Source organism: Centroberyx affinis, unplaced genomic scaffold (genome assembly GCF_046629955.1).
Source record: "Centroberyx affinis isolate AG114_WGS23_722 - 3 ecotype Tasmania unplaced genomic scaffold, CSIRO-AGI_Caff_v1 ptg000136l_1, whole genome shotgun sequence".
In the NCBI taxonomy this organism is placed as follows: domain Eukaryota; kingdom Metazoa; phylum Chordata; class Actinopteri; order Beryciformes; family Berycidae; genus Centroberyx; species Centroberyx affinis.
The window spans coordinates 112,700-130,935 of NW_027278835.1; the positions used below are offsets into that span (position 1 = coordinate 112,700).

Below are 18,236 nucleotides of genomic sequence, written 5' to 3' on the forward strand. Positions count from 1 at the left end.
ATAAATAAATGATTTTGTTTCATGTCATTTCCTTTGTTGAAGAGTCAGAGTGTGACACATTGCTATGCAGATGACACTCAACTTAATATCTATGTTGCGCCAGATAATCTTAGCCTCTAAAACTTGTTGTATTAGAGTTCCTGCTGCTGCTCTTGTTTTCTTTTGGGGATCGTTGTTGTGATTGTTGAGTTGATTATTTTCACCAATCGTTTCCAATCGCTTTGTACTATTGCCAAGAGTTTGCCAGTAACGTTTTTCTTAGGTTTTCTCAACTACTGTCTTCAGCCTCATCTCTGTTTGGGTCTACTCAGTTACCTTGTTTCATGTGTTTCTGTGATTGGTTCATACATACTAGGGCTGCAACTAACGATTATTTTCATTGTCGATTAATCTGTCGATTATTTTCTCGATTAATCGATTAGTTGTTTGGTCTATAAAATGTCAGAAAATGGTGAAAAATGTCGATCAGTGTTTCCCAAAGCCCAAGATGACGTCCTCAAATGTCTTGTTTTGTCCACAACCCAAAGATATTCAGTTTACTGTCATAGAGGAGTAAAGAAACCAGAAAATATTCACATTTAAGAAGCTGGAATCAGAGAATTTTGACTTATTTTTCTTAAAAAATTACTCAAACCGATTAATCGATTATCAGAATAGTTGCCGATTAATTTCATAGTTGACAATTAATCGATTAATCGTTGCAGCTCTAATACATACTTTCATTAGCAGCAGGCTAGACTACTGTATGCACTGCTATCAGACCTTCCCAAGAACACAACAGGGAAACTCGAATTTGTACAAAATGCAGCTCCAAGAGTTTTAACTGGAACTAAGAGGAGAGCTCACAGCAGTCCTGTTTTAAAGTCTCTGCACTGGCTACCAGACAGTTTCAGAATAGATTTTAAGATTCTCTTATTAATTTTTAAATCTGCCCATTCATTTATCCCTGAGTATAGAAATGTCATGCAGCCAAAATATGCTCCTACTAGAGCCGTCAGATCTACCGATTCCAATCTCTTAGCTATGCCTAATACATGGACAAAGACTTCTGGTGAGTCTGACTTTAGCTGCTGTGGCCCCAGACTCTGGGACAGCCTCACTTTACATCTGGTGAAATTTTTAAACAAAAGTTTAAGATGTATCTTCTTAGTCCTGCTTTTACCTAGGTACTTTTTAAAATCTTATTTGATCTTTTTTCTTTTCTTTTTTCTTGTTTCTTTCTATATCGCTTTTATATATTTGTACTATTTGTTCTTTTTCTTTCTGTTTATTCTTTATATTAAATTGCAATTCTTTTACTCTCTGTGAAGGGCATTGCATTGTATTCTTATGTATGAAATACAGTATGCTATATAATTGTGCTATATGATTTAATTGATCAACTAATTGAAGATGTCAGTTTTCAGTAAGTCCAAATAAGGACACTCAAACTGGACACACACCCTGAGTGCAACGTTTTAGCTCACACTCATGACTTAAACGGACCCACACTAATTGCTTTCAAATATTCAGCGACAGAAGGCCTTTTCTGGTTTCACTTTAGCAGAACCATACAAAGTGTGTTTTTTTTGTGGCGTGGAAGTGGGTCTTGCATTGTCTCAAGGCAGCGGGATAAGTGGTAATCCCTGGGGTGGAGCTCTGCTGTAGACTACAGATCCTACAGTTTCCAGAGAACCAGGGGGGCTGAGTCAGCCTTCAGGATCCTTCTAGGGAGAGTAGACTAATCTCCCAAGTACCTTCCTCTGTCAGTGGTCCAAGCATCTGTCATTCTGCCTCTGGATACCCCGTCCAAACATCCAACTCCCTTGTGCCATCCCCACCCCATTTCTCTTACCTGTTTTATATGCTTTACCCAGTCTCTGTCTCTTTGGGTTTCACCTGATATCACTCTATCACCCCTTTTCCACCTAATTAGCTCTGGTTCTTGAACCGGTTCCGTTCAGGATTTTTGGAACCTTGGTGCTATCTAGCGAACCGGCCCGTGTTTCCACCAGTTTTGAGCGGAACCATTGTAATCAAGGATGCGTCATCAACGGAGGGCGTTGCACAATGCACACTGGAAGTAAACAGTAGTAGCAAGATGGCGGATTGCATTGATTACCTGCGAGCTTTTGTTCTGTTATTATACCTGTAGAACATATATATATTTTTTAATTGATTTATACAGTTTAAAGTTACAATATGACATGCCCACTAATGTCGTCACGGTTCGCACTTGAAAACCTGCTGTTTTTTGGTTCCAGCTGGGAACCAACTTTTCAGGTTCCGAACCAACTTATTTTTGGTCAAAATGCTCCGAACGGTTCAAAATTAGGTGCGCGAACCGGAACGGAACCCGTTCCATGTTGATGGAAAAGGGGTATATGTGACACTTCACTATGTCTTTGACATATCACTGTTGCCGTGTGAAAACCTTGTAATTCCAAATTTGATGATTTTCATGTTTTCACTTCAGTTAAAGGATTACACAGTATGTTTTGAGAAAATTCTGTGACCTCTTGGGCCCATGAAACCCTTCCAAAACCCATTGAATTAACTCAAAAATCCATCACCATCAAGCTGAAAACATGGCTGCTTTTCTTAGTTCCTGAGAAGCTGACATTTTGGAGATACAAGGTTTTCACCCGACAGGGCCAATATGCTTGTGTTTGCATTTATTTTATTGGATATTGGCTGCCAAACTGCAGCTGGCTAGCTAAGTGCTTTGCCATCAAGGTTCTGTCCTGTGTTTGTTTCTGCTACAGTGCTGAGGCTCTTGGGATACAGTGGCAGGCTGCGTATTGTCTACTCCACAGTAAATGTTTACCGTTTTGTGTGCTACCGTGAGAATAAACAAACGGCTCCTCTGTGATCTTCTTAATTAAACTAATGGCTGTGGTGACCTGATCTTTGATCTGCTGTGTTCTCTATCTGCAGATTTATAATGAGAAGAAAAGCCAGTTTGAAATCAAGAGAAACAACCCCAAGGACTTGGTGGAGAGGGTGGCGCGGGACATCTCCAAGTTGCTCAACAGTAAGAGGAAAGCCCTGGAGGTAAGGCACATATTCTAAAACACATACGTACGCACATGCACATACATACACTTGTGCACATACACAGACACACACAGAGGGGGATTTTTGAACTTGCTGGAAAGTCAGATTCATTCATTTAAATTCATTCAAGTAATCCTTCCTTTGGAGGCTTTTTCCTGTATAATAAGGGAGCTGTATATTCTGAAAGATATGTAGTGTGGTGGGTGAAGAGTAGGGATATTTCAGAGGTTATCGTTTCAAGTTCCTGCATTTCAGGAGACAATTATTACCACCATTATGCTCAGACAGTCTTGTGATTGGTTACAATTTGTTTCTTGCTCGCAGTGGGGGACCTCTCACCCCAAGAGGAGGAGAGAGGGAGAGATACTGAGACAGACAGGAATTCAGAGTGCAAAACAAGATTGAGAGAAGAGGGGGAGCGACAAGGAGGGAAATGCGAAGTATTCACAATCAGTTTGCAATTTTTAAAAGCCAATGATAATGTTAAGGAGCATTTGTACTAATCCTGAAAAATTGGATTTTAAAATCAAAATATTGATGTCCCCTGTTTTATTAGTCTGTCTAACAGAGCATAAGTTAGTTTTGTTCAAATCATCTTCACACTCAAATCTACAGGACATATTGAGAGCTTGTAATTCCTAAATTAACTGATTAGAATTTGCATGTATTGCTATTTAAAGCTATATTCGTTCATTTTCACAATGTTGGTGAGAGATTCCTGTTAATCAATTTGGTGATTTTCATCATCTCCACCCACATACACATACAACCCCGCACACATATACACACAAACACTGATTCCTTTTAATCGGTTCGGTAATTTTTATCATACAGTAAACAAACGTATACACGCACGCACACACACACACACACTAAAGCCACTGAGCCACGGTCCTCTACAAGGTGCTGAAAGTGTGTGTGTGCATGCATTTGTGCGTGCGTGTGTGTGTGTTTAAGAGACCTAATTCAAACATTACCTTGCGCATACACAAATTCTACCTTTCACATACATATATGGGATGAGAGCTGCTGTACCCATTAAAATATTATGAAGCACTCTTGCATTCACTATTGAACACTGAGTGTTCATTTTATGCTTAGGCAAAAGGGTTTCAGTAGTGTGTGTGTGTGTGTGTGTGTGTGTATATTCAAGGTAAAATTTGAATTGCATCCCATATGCCACCTCATAAAAGCATGGGGGAGCGTTTGGGGCACTGTCCGCTTTCCTTCCCACTTGCCCTGAAATGGTCACTGAAGGTAAAGGCACTGCTGTAATTTTTCACCGTTAAAGCCCCACAAAGGGACAGAAGCAGGTATCTTTTAACACCACGAGGTCTTGTGGGAAGAGACAGATTCCTGCCAAGGAGCGCAGCCTCTCAAAGGCATGGTTAATACTGCAGCATGCATCCTGAAAGGGAAGAAGGTGCTGTTTCTCCTGTGGTCATGTGTGGGATTGGATTTGGAATGGGACTGACCCTCCACCCTCTGTTTTAGCAAGGGTGCCCTGTGAGAGCGGCGCTATACCCTCTCCCACACACACGTACACACACACACACACACACACCCCCTCCCCTCCTGCACTACCTCCTCCCTACCCTAACCTCCACGGTCCACACTGTCACCTCACATCCTGTCTGGGAGATTCACTCAGGAGGGAGGAAATGAGGTGAAAAAAGAGAAGGGCTGGAATGAGAATGTCTCCCTGGGGCGCGGAAAAATCAAGGAAATGATGTTCAGAAATTCATAGATTTAAAAATGAGCAGCAAGCAGGAGGGAAAGAGAGAGGGAGCAGGAGAGGGAGAGAGAGACTTTGAAAAAAAATCAAAAGAAGAGAGCAGGGAGGGGAGGAAAAGTGAGCCAGATAAGAAAATTGCGAAAAGGTATGAGCGATGCAAGGAGATGGGGTGTCATTATGTCATTATGGAATACAAGCCCCGCAAAATGTACGCAACAAGTTAATATGTTTCATTTAGCCAAGTTATGATTTTTTTCACGAAAACTAAAAATTAAACACTGTAGGTGAAGCAATTCAGCTGGACTTATTATTCATACTTTGTTATTCCTACAGAGAGAGAAGTGAAAGCCAAGTCTTAATGCAGTCCACAGATAAGAAGGTCTCAACTTGTACTCAGCTTGGCACAGTATTGACAGCGTTTTACATTCCAGCCCATTTCTACCCGCTGCATTGGTTATTTAGTCCCAAATGTTTACTTCTACACATTTGGAAAGAAAAAACAGTGCGTGTATGTGTGCATGTGTACCACAAAGAGGAAAAAATTCTTCTTGTGCAACCTATTTAAATACTGCTTCGGGTGGTTCCATATTGTAATTCATGTTTATATTACTGATGAACGAATGCAAATTGACTCCAAATACTCACTTACCAATATATACTGGGGATGGAAACATTTATCATGATACAATGGTCTGGATTTAGTTGCTGTAGCCTTAATGGCATAAATACTACAATTTTTTTAATCATATAAATGTTATGTTTGTCAAATTCAGAAAGGAGTAAAAGAAAAAAAAATCAGGGAGGTGAGCTTATATTTGTTTTCCTGTCCATTAATTACAATAAGGTCTCACACTGTACTGGGGATATGGGTTTCTACAGAAGTCAAGGCACAGTTTATGGAATGCAACATTAGGGAAAGACAGATTGATAAACAAATGGAGTGTCCTCTTTGACTGTGTATTTTGCGTTTCAGCTATTATATCCACAGCTGAGATGATTCATAGTGTGACGTGCGTGCACTTTCAGACTGCTAGGAGACCGTTATCGAAATAGCGTCTAAATATCTAATATAATTCAAAGTGCAATGTACTCAAATGTTCCCCTCGCACTAAAAATGGAAACGGCATAAGCTGACTTACTCTTTCTCAAAAGCCTCTCCAGTGTTTATTCTTTTCCTTCCCTTGTCTTAATCTCCTCCACTCCATGTCCCTGTCTGCTTTCCATTTCTTGCCTCTGGCTTCAGCCATCTTCTCAAACAATGATCTGATTCTACGGTCGGTGCCAAAATTAAAACGTAACACAAACCCCCGGTAGGCTGACAGACTAGCATGTTGCTGCTGGACATTTTATATAAATCTCTTTGTTTTCGGAGGCAGGTTGAAATATGATTCAGGAAAGCTTCCTGCACTATTTAAATTTTTAGCTTATTTCAGTGGCCTTGCAAGTTGCAGCTGACACCTGGATGGATTATTTAGTTGAGGGATACATGCTTGCTGTTCTAAATGAGCTGACTTGGCAGCCAATCAGGAATGAGTCCATCAAGTTATGTCTCAGTTTTTTGTTAAGTCTTATGTAGAAGTCCAGGATTTTAAGGGATATTTTATTGTTTTCTTTGCAACAGTGAATGTAGAAAATATCTCTCTCATTCCATTTCTGTCTCTCGGTCCTATGAAACGTTTGGAAACGTTCAGCTTTAATGAGTTCTATTTACAGATCTACAGGCTGTTAAGTGCTCCAATCAAACATATGCGCCAAGTCCTCGTCAGCCATGCCAGGAGAAGCTACAGTATATGATCTAATGAAGAACTTCCCGATGTACACTTGTCCCACCGTGTTCTGTTACATGACAGGAGGCTTCATTAACTGAGATCATATATGAAACAGGGAAAAGTAGGAAGACGAGGCCATTTTATGGCATCGAGAAACACACTGATGTGCTGGTGGAGCACATGACATGAGTGTTACGTATGTGTGTGTGTATGTGCGTGTGCTTGCTTCTTTGTAGATGCATTGTGACTGTCTGTCTATTTACGTGAGTGTGTGTGAGTGTGTGTGTGTGTGCGTGTGTTATCGGAGCAACGAGCTCACACCTGAGCGGTGCTACAAGAGTGCCTCTCTGACAGGCCTTTTAACCCAGAGCAGCCAAAGAGAACACAGCCTTCCATGTAACCTGTCATGTGTATAAATCCAAACAGGGGTGATAGACCTCTCACACTGATCTGAGCCCTCCTCTCTTCCTGTGCCCCTCTTTGAGTCGCCCCGTGATGTGTCGAGCCGCCGCGCCGCAGAGCCAGCTGGAGATCAGTTGGGCCCCCTCAGAACCAGCTGAGACTGCACAACATCCTGTAAGCTGTCAGTCAAAGCCGGGCAGAGTCGAGCTGTCAGTCAGGCTGCTGCTGGGATTTCTCCCGCCTTGGGGAGGGGAAGATGAGGCCAGGAGCTACAGACAGAGATCATGTTACATTCCCATCAGCCGCCGCACAGCAAAACTACCATTGTCAAAGCTCTTAAGTTAGGATTTCACAGAGGGGACTGATGGAATAGAGAGGGGACTAAGGTTGGTCTAATCCAATTACACACATCTCTATACTCTTCCAATACTACTTACAGTCTGAAGAATGGCTGCCTCTGGGCTGCTGTGGATGGATGGATACACACCCAGCACTCCACTGGGTTGTTTATTGAGGTGGTTGCAGGGCCAAGTTATGGAGCCAAACTAATCAGACATGGATGAGGCAGGGAGGTGAAGGAACGAGACCCAGTTGAATATCCTTACGATATACGATTATCCTTCCTTCGTGCCGAGGGAGTGTACAGGTCCTGACTAACAACACGAGCTGGTGAGGTAACTGCAGCCGCAGGCTTACCGTTTGACAGATACAGTAGCATGAAAACCACTGGTAGCGCTGGGATCTCCCATCATCTGGTTGAGCCATTGTATATGTTACAGACGGGGGTTAAACTGGATACCCGGCACCCTTGGTTGAACAAAAAAAGTTTGACCCATATGAATAAATATGATTCGCTCTGAAGTTTGTCTGGGACGGAGCGACCAAAATGTTGCTGCAAACATCTTCAGACCAGAAGCGGATGTAGCGGGATTTACGCACAAGTCGCAGCTGCTGTTCAGACCGGAAACGTATTCCTGTGCGGTCCAGCAGTAACATGCGCTACACGGAGGAGAAACGTCCCATTAAAATAGGCTGTACTTAACGTGGTGCCCCAACAGTTGAAGCAGCAACTTCCCAAGCTTTATCTATTTTAATGATGTCTTTATAGAAACGATGCTCACGGTCATACAGCTCCATGTATGTTTCCACTTCGGTGATTAACATAATGTGGTCCGTCTTCACTTCATACACAGACTCTCTCACGCATCAAAGCAGTCACATGGATTTGTTGAGGATTATTTTTGACTTGTGTTTAGGCTCTCTCGCTCTCTCTTTCTCCCTCTTTCTCTCTTTCTCTTACTCTCTCACTCTCTACATATATATAAATATATCCTAAATTTTTACTAGACATCTAATCTTATTTATTTTAGTGATAACTCAGTAGCAGACCCGGAGTTCATTCGCCATGTGATATAATAAGCAAATAAGATGTTCATCATCCTACAGTGACTCTTGCTTTTTTAAATTTACATCAGTGCACATGTATTAATTACCAACAACAGTAAAGACATTAGTAGGACATTAGTGATCATCGAATACACAGCTCTGGAAAAAATTAAGAGACCACAACAAAATGTTCAGTTTCACAGTTGGTGTGTCTGTGTAAAATCTGATCTTGATCTTGATATTTGTTTATGAACTATTGACCACGTTTGATTGTAAATTCAAACAAAAATACTCTCAATCAGAACATTTATTTGTAGATAATGACAAATGGTCAAAATATACAATCTCATTTTACGTTTATACTCATAAATAAATCACCTAAATAACAGTGTCTTTGCTCAGGAAGAGTTTAACAATCAGTATTTGGTGGAGTAACCCCGATTCTTCGCTTGCTCTCCACCACTCTCTTATCTTCTGTCTGGCTGACTTTCTTCCACTCCAGTTCAGACAGCATGGATTGCCTGGGTTGCCTTGAAGGAAGGCTTGGGAACCACTGCCATAGAAAAATACAGACATTTAAAAAAATATGGGGTGGTCTGTCCAATTTTCCATAGCAGTATATGTGCAAATATTAATTAAAAATAATGATTCAAAATATTAAAAATGAATTATTGAATCAAAAAAATTCACTTTGATCCAACTTTTTTTCTGCTGTAAAATGAGTCTCCTGTAAAGTGAAATAAGCCTGAATTCATGAGCTTGGTCACATATGGTATTTTGTCATAAGAGAGATTTAAAGCTACAAATGGGATCCGGCATGACAAGTATTTGATTGGGGGAGGATATGAAGCGAATTGAGGAAGATGGAGGAGGGTGGGCGGGTTACGTTTCGAAGATGACGGAGATGTTCTGTGACTTTGCAGTCATGCTGATAGTGATTGTGAGAGATTGCAGGAGCTGGGACTGGACACTGTGCAGGGATAGCAAAAGTGTGCTTGACAGAATTAATCAGTCAGCCTGCGTGGGCCTCCGTCTCCTCCTGACCATGGAAACCAAGACGACACGGCCGGGGCAGGGGACGGGGAGGGATGGGCCGCTCCGAGTCATCTGTCATCATGTTACATCCATTAATAATTCACTTAGACACAGACTCTCACGCATGGAACGCACACACAACATGCACGCTGAAAGCAGTGCCAGAATGCACATGTACACACAGGTGTAAATATTTGGATCTACTGACCTGTGAACGCTGCGACCTGTTCACGCTGGATGCACCTACAGTATAGTACATTTATACATACTGACATGAATGCAAAAATACATGTAAAAGTTATTTGTATAATGGTTAGCAATAGTATCTGAAGTAGTGTTTCCACTGAAGAAATTGAGGAAATTAGACTTGAACAGTAATCAGACTGTAGAGTGTTAGCAGCAGGGTGAAGGGCCGCCGTTGCTTATTCATGACCTCATCTCCAAGTCAATTATTCAGCCAGTCTTGTACGCCGCACTGTAGCAGAGTACACAGCGAAAATTGTCAGTGTTAAAAAAAATCAACAGTATGCCAGTGTTTGTAGAAGTCCACACCCATCAGAGTTTATTTAACAGTTTTAATAGTTTTGAACAATGAGCAGCCGCCCCAGAGCCACATCAGCAGTATGAGTGGGCAAGCAAGTCTGCAATCAACACTTGTCAACTTGAAATAATTGTCACTGAAAAATCAACACTTAGGAGACGCTGCAAAAATGTGCTGTGTGTAGTGTGAAGCAACTTCTGTCTATATGAGATTGAGGGGCTCACTCACTGTTTCCACAAGGGAAATACAGCTTTGACGATTTATTAGTAAGGTAAATAATGAAAAGGCAGTAACTGATTCATCTACATTAGGACTTTGAATATAAACAAATATGTATTATTTGATTGTGGATAAAAAAAAACGCCAGAAATTAACTGTTTTTATTCTTGCTACTGTGGTAACACTGGGACCATCACCACCTCCTCAGAGAGCGTGTGGTTGATGACTTGAGTCGTCAGCCCAGTGAGATCTCAGACGCCTCAGTGACTGGCTTTAATTGAACAGGCATCCGGCACAAATAACCAATTTATAACAGCTAAATTTAGCTCCCAGTCTTTTAAAGGGCCACTAGCCCTAAAAATAAGGCTCACACAACTGCCGTGCTGCTCTTTGGCGAGCACTGTCACTCTGAACTGGAATGGCCCTCGGAGGTAGAGTCGACTAGAGACTTGGACGATTAGTAAAGTGAAGCTCTCTTTTCTCTTATGTGGGTCTGATTACTGATTTCTACTGTTACCGGTGATTCTATTCAATCAACTGGCCGGTGCTGCGCTTTGTGTTGTAACGCTGTCTAAATACCGAATGCGTCTCCGCTGTTAAAAGAGATCTCCAAGCTATCTAAATCATCCGAAACACTAATATTCACTAAACAAAGTCTCTGCCATTCCAAGCGGCAGCGGCAGTATGGCAGCAGCTGGTGTGCCCGCAATGAACGACAGCACCGGCAGCAAGCGATTATGTCCCTCCTGTTGGCGTGAAGTGATGACAAATGAAGGAGTTGTCTCTCTCCTTCGGAGGGGGTGAGATTTCCCTACAGCCTCGCTCCCTTCACACCTCATTCTGGGCTGACATTTATAGGCAATTTGAGTGAAATAGTGTGTGAATATAGAACAGCATGTATATTATTATTATTAGTAGTAGTAGTAGCTGTAGTAGTAGTGCTAGTATTAGTGTTATTAGTATTGTTGTTTTATAGTAGTAGCAGTAGAGATTTATTTCATTCTATATGTATGTTCTTTATCTCACTATTAATATATTTATTACATTTAGAGGTTTTACTTCACTGAAACGTGATTCCGACATCATGTGCAGTAATGACTGCTCAGTCTGCTTTGATACCAAAATAGCAGCAGTTTTAGAAAGACAGTTTAGCTCTTATGACCGATCACTTTTGGGATGTCAGCAGTTAACGTCCAATCCTGCCCTCATCATGGCATTAAAACTTGATCCCAGCACTTACTATTAACCTCCCTAAGGCATAGCGTGCCACTCGGTAATAGCGGGCAGCTCTTGGTATGGCTTGTGTTCATTTAGGGAGCTTAATGAATTACAAGGCCTTCATAATGAGTGTGCCTGAGCAGTGCTGTGTGGAGGTCAGATGGTTTGAATAACTAATGAACCCAATCACCAGTCAGAACTTTAACATGCATGGAGCCCTGAGACCATTTTGTGTATGCTGTAGGAGACAGAGCAACATATTACACACCTCCACCTCCCCACCCACCCCCAAGATTGAATAAATAAATAAATAAAAAAGGAAACTCTAACAATGTAATTTGGTTTTCCATTTCCTGTAGGCCTTTGGAGAGGCAGTTATAACTCTCAGGTCCCATCAGGGAACAACAGGGGAAGTAGGCCGAGCTCCACTTGGGCAAAAATAGAAGAGGTAACTTTGCAGCTCGCCTTGCACACTGATTGGTAAAATCAAATCAAATTCCTCTCAAATTTGTTCAGTGAGATTCCATCAGATTCCTCAAGACATATAGTATCTCTCACGGAGGGTTTTTAGGGTCCAGGACTATGTCTCCTAACTGGTGTTTTGAAGGATGATTTGGCATTTCCTAAAGCAAGCCCGAAATGTTTGAAATCTTCAAAATGGTAATTCGGATGCTTAAAATACTGTAACAGATCAAAATGTTAGAATAAAATGTTCCAGTGGCTGCAGCATGCCTGAAGATTTGTGTCTGCTGAAATGTAACAAATATACAGTTTTTATTAGCCTATTACATCACGCTTTTGAAAAAAAAAAGAAGTATTTTTAGTAATTTCTCATTAAGCTTCTCATGAAATATAAAACAATCAAGATGAGGATGAATGCACTCTCTTACTTTTGTACACATTTTTAGATAAAAATAGGATTCCCCAAGTAGTAAAAACACTATTGAAACTCCCAGATAATTTAACATTCCTCCTACTTTACCCAAAATACTGGTAGTGCCAGTTGGTCTACTTTCTTAGTGATATACACACTAATTGTGCATGTAGACACACACCAACGCATGGATGCACACACGCACGCACGCAGACACACACACACACACACACACACACATACACACACACACACACACACACACAGAATCACGTCCCCTTCCGCAATCTCCTCCCCAATCCCCTGGCCCCTGTCATTCAGATCTATGAACTTCCATTAGCAACCATCTGTTACAACCTGCAGCAAAGCTATTACACTACACACACACACATACACACACAGGAACCTAAAACGCACACACCTACATATGCGTGGGCACACACTCACACACACACACACACACACACACACACACACCCACAGATGAAGGGACACACTTACCTCTCCCAACGTATGGCCAACTAGCTTCTTCTAAGCCTGGAAGCATCTCCTGTTTAACCTTCAAAGCAGAAGTCACCTTTACACTCACAAACACCTGTGATAACACCGTACGGAGCTATGGGACCGATTACTACCAATGCCCTCACACCACAGATGTGGAAAAAGGTCAGCAACCCCCATGCCCACACACATATATACACACACACACACACACACACACACACACACACACACACACACACACACACACACGGTACACACAGTATGGGAGGTCATTACAAAACATATACAGGGAAAGGCTGCAGCATCATGTTGTTAAAACAGATTGTTGCATCTCTGGATTATTCTATCTATAGTATTGGGTCATTCTATCACTCCCACTGATAAAGGTCACAACATCCCACCCACTGTTACTTGGCAGCGTTTCACATTAGAGAAAATGTCAGAACCTGATCTGCTTCGTGGCAGCACACTGCCTCCAGCACTTTTCTTTCACACCCTCAATGCACACATTTATTTTAGCTCTGAATGTACCATTTTCAGCTCCATTTGAATACTGTGCTTTTTTTTTTTCTTCTTCTCCTAAACAAATGTCAAATGTACAACAGAAGATTCATATTTTTTTGTTGTCGTGTCCCTGCTTCACACACAATCATTCATTAGAGTGACAATGTGAGTTCCAGGCAGGAAGTGGGGGCTTTGATTCAGCATCTAATCATCCAACTTCTTCTTGAAAGGAAAAAAAAATAAAAATCTTCCTGTGCTTAAGCAACTTGTTCACGTAGCAATAGCATCTGCCTCACTCCTTCATTTCCCCGTCAGCAAGAGACAAATGAATAGAAATGACTGCTTTGTGCTTTTATGCAGCCGTCTCTCCAAGATGCATAAAACATATATTTCCAGTCTCTCATGTGCGATTTTGTATCTGCAGAGAGGGGAGAGAAAAGAGACAGAGAGACACTTGAGTCAGGAATCGCTGTGCTAAAACGCAGAAGGTTTTTTTTATTTATTTATTTATTTATTTTCAATTGCAAGGCGGTACTTTTGTCAGTTTGTTGTTTTCTTGCCTAGAGGGCACAATTGAAAAAGATCATTTTATATGAAAGGGGCTTTTGAAAACGTCTCAGCAATCAAATAGAAAATATGTGTTATACTGCTGTGTGCCGAAAAAAAAAAAAAAAAATGAAATAAGCACTGCGCAAAAATAGTGCCTTGTGCAAATAGAAAGATGTATTCTCAAAGACAAAAAAAAGTGCAGTGTGGTCGTGTGCTTTCCCTAGTGGAGACATTTTCATCGAAGGATAGAAATGATTTTTATAAAATATGTTATCATGGCTTGCTATCCTAACCGGGTCATCATCCACCCCACCTCCAATCCCCCAGTCCTCCACCCTATCAACTCCCTCCACCCCTCCACCTCCTCTTCATCCCGGTGATTATCCGCCAGCTTCCTCTTATCAGCATCATCAGCAGAGAGGCCATATAGCAAAATGGTTCCCATGGGAGGGGGTCAGTCTGCAAACTTCTGTGGAGACAGGCAGTAGAGAGGGAGAATTTTTTTTACCTCTTTTTACCTCCCATTTGTAATCGTTTCCATTCAAAACTGGTTCATCGCTGGAGCAGTGCTTCGCATACAACTATTGTCAGAAATTGACGTAACAATGAAATTCATTTTTTAGGAAGTCGTGTGTGTGTGTGTGTGTGTGTGTTTATGTCTGTAAATTTCTATTGCTAATAGAATAGTAGTATGCGTGCACAAGGGGTGTGTATGTGTGAGAGTGTGTGTCTGTGCAAGCGCGTGTGAGTGTGCTTTTTTTTTCAAACTTGTGCAGATTAAGATGCAGGAGGTTGCTTGTGGGACAAATAGCTGTTGGTGGTGTGGTAAATAATCCCCATCTCTGAATGTTGGCCTGATATCCATAGCCTGCTACTGACCCTGGGGAGCTGTGCTTTAATTCCAGTGTGATGGAGAGCGAGGCTCTGCTTGAGCGCGTTCCTTTTCTTGCTCTCCTTGTGGAATGGACAAGGCAAATTATGGGCTGTTGTCCTGAAAAGGAGCTCTTCGTTCCTGACAGACCATTGATCGCAAGAGCAGGGGCAGTTTTCACAGTATGGTGTCTTTACATAACCAGGCACACGCACACACACAGACACACACACACGTTTGCACACGTAATACCACACGGCTCCTATATACTTAATGTGTTGAGTGCAGAGTGATTCTACTTCCACTGCAGGCATGTAGCAGATATGGCCTTTCGAGCTGCTGAGTCAGACCAGGTTTTTGAAGTAAAGTGAACACATTTAAGTGCTTCACACTCTCATCACCTCACCACGACAACAGAGTACCTCCTGAATATAGGGGATTCATGGTTAAATTGGGGAGGGAAGATTGACTGCCACTAACATTTGGGCATTTCAATATGCAGTAAGCAACTTTTTTGTAACTTATTTTTTATTTATTCTCATCTCTCTTTTATTTATTCACATCACTGCAAGCCATTCAGCTGTGTGGAAAAGCTGTGTGGTCTTCCAATTATTGAACTTTGGGCCTTTTCCAAGTGATTGGACATGTGAGATTGTTAAAGACATAGTAGTCTCGTGGACTACTCACAAATTCACCTCACAAAGGAAAAAGTAAAAGTTTTCCTTCTGACCAACGACTTTGCTGGAAAGTATGGATATAGAGAGCTCAGTATGGCTCTAGAGAGATCATTTGGTGTGGAGGAAGAAGAGCCTGGTGTTAATGGGACGGATCAGTCCTTTGCAGGGCCAGCTGAGCTTTAGCAGCAGTGTTGCTCCACCAGAATGGACCATGGTGATTCGTGCAGAACAGCTCAATTTCACCAGGAAAGCTCTGTCTTATTGAAACACAGTGTTGGGGGTTACGTGTTACATAGTTATGCATTGCTGTAATCACACTACTTTTTCCTGTAATGGAGTAAAGTAAGGCATTACTGTTCCAGTTTCAGTAATCACATTACTTACTACTACTATTGATCTAACAGATAGGTCGTTTCTTGTGTTACATTCATTCGCTTCTTTAACCTCTATTGACATATCTATTGAAAAATTCCCATTGTCTTGGAAACATCGGAATTACAGTAGAGCGCACATGAACAAGCCAGCAAAGTGATAAATACAACTTGAAAAGTTGGAATTTAATGCTGTAAAGTAATTCATTACTTTTAAGAAAGGTAATTTATGACACTGTTGAAAAAGCCGATGCTTCAGCAGTTTGAACAGTTGCTGGAAGAGCCGTTTCTCAGCTCTTGGTGGGTGCGCCCACCAAGACTATTGTGTAATTCTGCAGTGTAGGACTGCGGGAAATGAAAGTTTGACTGTATGTGAGAGACAAAATGGGAAGAGTTTGAGAGGATATGAGAGGTCATGCAGCTCCTATTGCTCACAGGAGGAGTGACATCAGTTTATTCTGCTGGGCCAGTGTTGACTCTGTTTAAGAATTCTCATCATGGTAAATGTACACAATCCCCACCACTCGTCCCCACAGAGTAAGGACACTCATGCAGGGAGGCCGAGGGAATCAGAGGTCGGCTCGCCTTTATTTTGCTCTTCCATCAGAGCAAGCAGTTAATCTTTGCTCGGCCCCAGCTTATCTGGGCGCCTGCCACCCTGGCCCTGCCCAGGGAGAAAGGCATCACAAGCCTTAGCCTCCTGCCTCCCCCGTCTCCCCCCTCGCCTCCCCCTCAGCCCAGTTCTCCTTGGCTGACTGGACGAGGTGGCTGCAGATTGAATTATTCTCTCCGTTCCATTTCTCCCAAGTTTGCATTCATTTGCACCGGGCTGTCACTTCTCCTCTTTTGTGTTTGTTTCTTAAGTGGAAGCCGTTCAGAGTCTGTCTCAGCTTGTTGCATCATCTCATATCAGCGGTGGCATTGGCTTGCAATAGTGGTTATGTAAAAGAGAGACGGTTCTTTTGTTGGTGTGGGAGCACATTTGCAGAGGCAGATGCCCAGAACCGCCCCGGCGGCATTGTTTCACACATGCAACATGATGTATACATGCATGTGTGTGTGTGTGTCGGTGTGTGTGTGTGTGTGTGTGTGTGTGTCAGGGTTCCACATTCACATGAACATCAAACTCAAGGACTTTTCAATGACTTATTTCAAATTCAAGGACTCAAAATGTTTTGGGGTAAGACATGACACTGGTCAAAATTCAACATCACAGGGGCCTCATGTTTTACTCATGATCTTATAAATTCAAGAAATCATGGTGACATCATTTGTTTTAAAACTGCTGCCATATCAACGCAAATATTCCTCATAGGGTTTTTGTCAGGATGTGAAGTGTTGAGAGAGCTGAGGCACACTGATGAATTTGGGTGCTAGCTTTTAATTAAAAAGTCAAGTACTTTCCCTGATGTGTGCACACCTTTACTTGTTCATTACTTCATGAGCATGATAGGTCAAGTTGAAGTCAGAATGATGTTACACCCATCCTGCCCTAAATCTCTCTGCAGTCCTACAGGGTTGAGGAGGACTTTTTGGGTCTCACCCGCCTCACCCCTCTTTGTTATGATTTCTGCTCTACTGTCTTTAGTTTTGACAGCCTGTCATAACTCTGTCAGTCTGCTATAGCCTGTCATAATATAATGACCTAACACTTTCCATGATTGGCAGGTGTTTTTCTTACAGGCCAATGAGGTAGAGGCTGGGAGACACGCTGTGGTTCCCAGTTACCTTGTTGCCTTGCTGACTTGCTGACTGACAGGCGGCTCCCCTAACTACACAGAGGGGAGGTTTGTTTGTTTATCGGCCGTTTAATTCCTCCTGTAGTTGAAAAGCTACAGCAGCTGTCCACCAGGCTTGGCTCATTCCAAGCAGTGACTAGAGGGACAGCACCATCCATCCTCCATTGAATGAGTGACAGGGGAAAGGCGTAGGGATGAGAGAAGAAGGGATGAGAAGATAGGAGCTTGCCTGGAGGCAGACGAATAGAGAGAAGGCTGTGGGTTGGGGGGGTGGGGGGGTGGGGGGTGGGGCATGCTTCAGAGAGACAGTTGAGGAGAATCTCAAATATTGACCTTGGAAAACCACCTCTATGGTAATAGTTATATATCTCTCTCTCTCTCTCTCTCTCTCTCTCTGTCTCTCTCTCTCTCTCTCTGTCTGTCTCTCTGTCACCTCCCTACTCTGTATTTCCTCTCCTCTCTTTCCCCCTCTCTCTCTCTCTCTCTCTCTGTCTCTCTCCCTCTCTCTCTCTCTCTCTCTCTCTCTCCATGTGTCCTTTGCTCCTGTAATCTTAGCGACTCTAGATAAAGGCAACCTGGCTCTGTGTTTTTTTTTTTCTTTGATACACATTAATCCCTATCATTGATTACAAACTTACAAGCTTAGGTTGGGCTTATCACAATAAGCTTCCACCTTCTTTGAACCTCCGCCCCCCCTCATACTGTATGGTTTCTGATAGGACCATATATTACACATAGACATTTACCTCAGCACTTTGAGTGAATCATTTTCTACATAATTGTATTGTTTTGCAAACCAATTCCTT

At 42.2% G+C, this 18,236-nt stretch overlaps 1 protein-coding gene across 1 annotated transcript in view; it reads left to right on the forward strand.

Annotated features, from left to right (window-relative positions):
- cacna2d2a (calcium channel, voltage-dependent, alpha 2/delta subunit 2a) overlaps nt 1-18,236 on the forward strand; it is a 126,525-nt gene that overhangs the window by 33,386 nt on the left and 74,903 nt on the right. Inside the window, exon 3 of the mRNA XM_071530630.1 lies at nt 2,917-3,033. Within this exon, the coding sequence (XP_071386731.1) occupies nt 2,917-3,033 (117 nt within the window). The remainder of the gene's footprint in view (nt 1-2,916; nt 3,034-18,236) is intronic.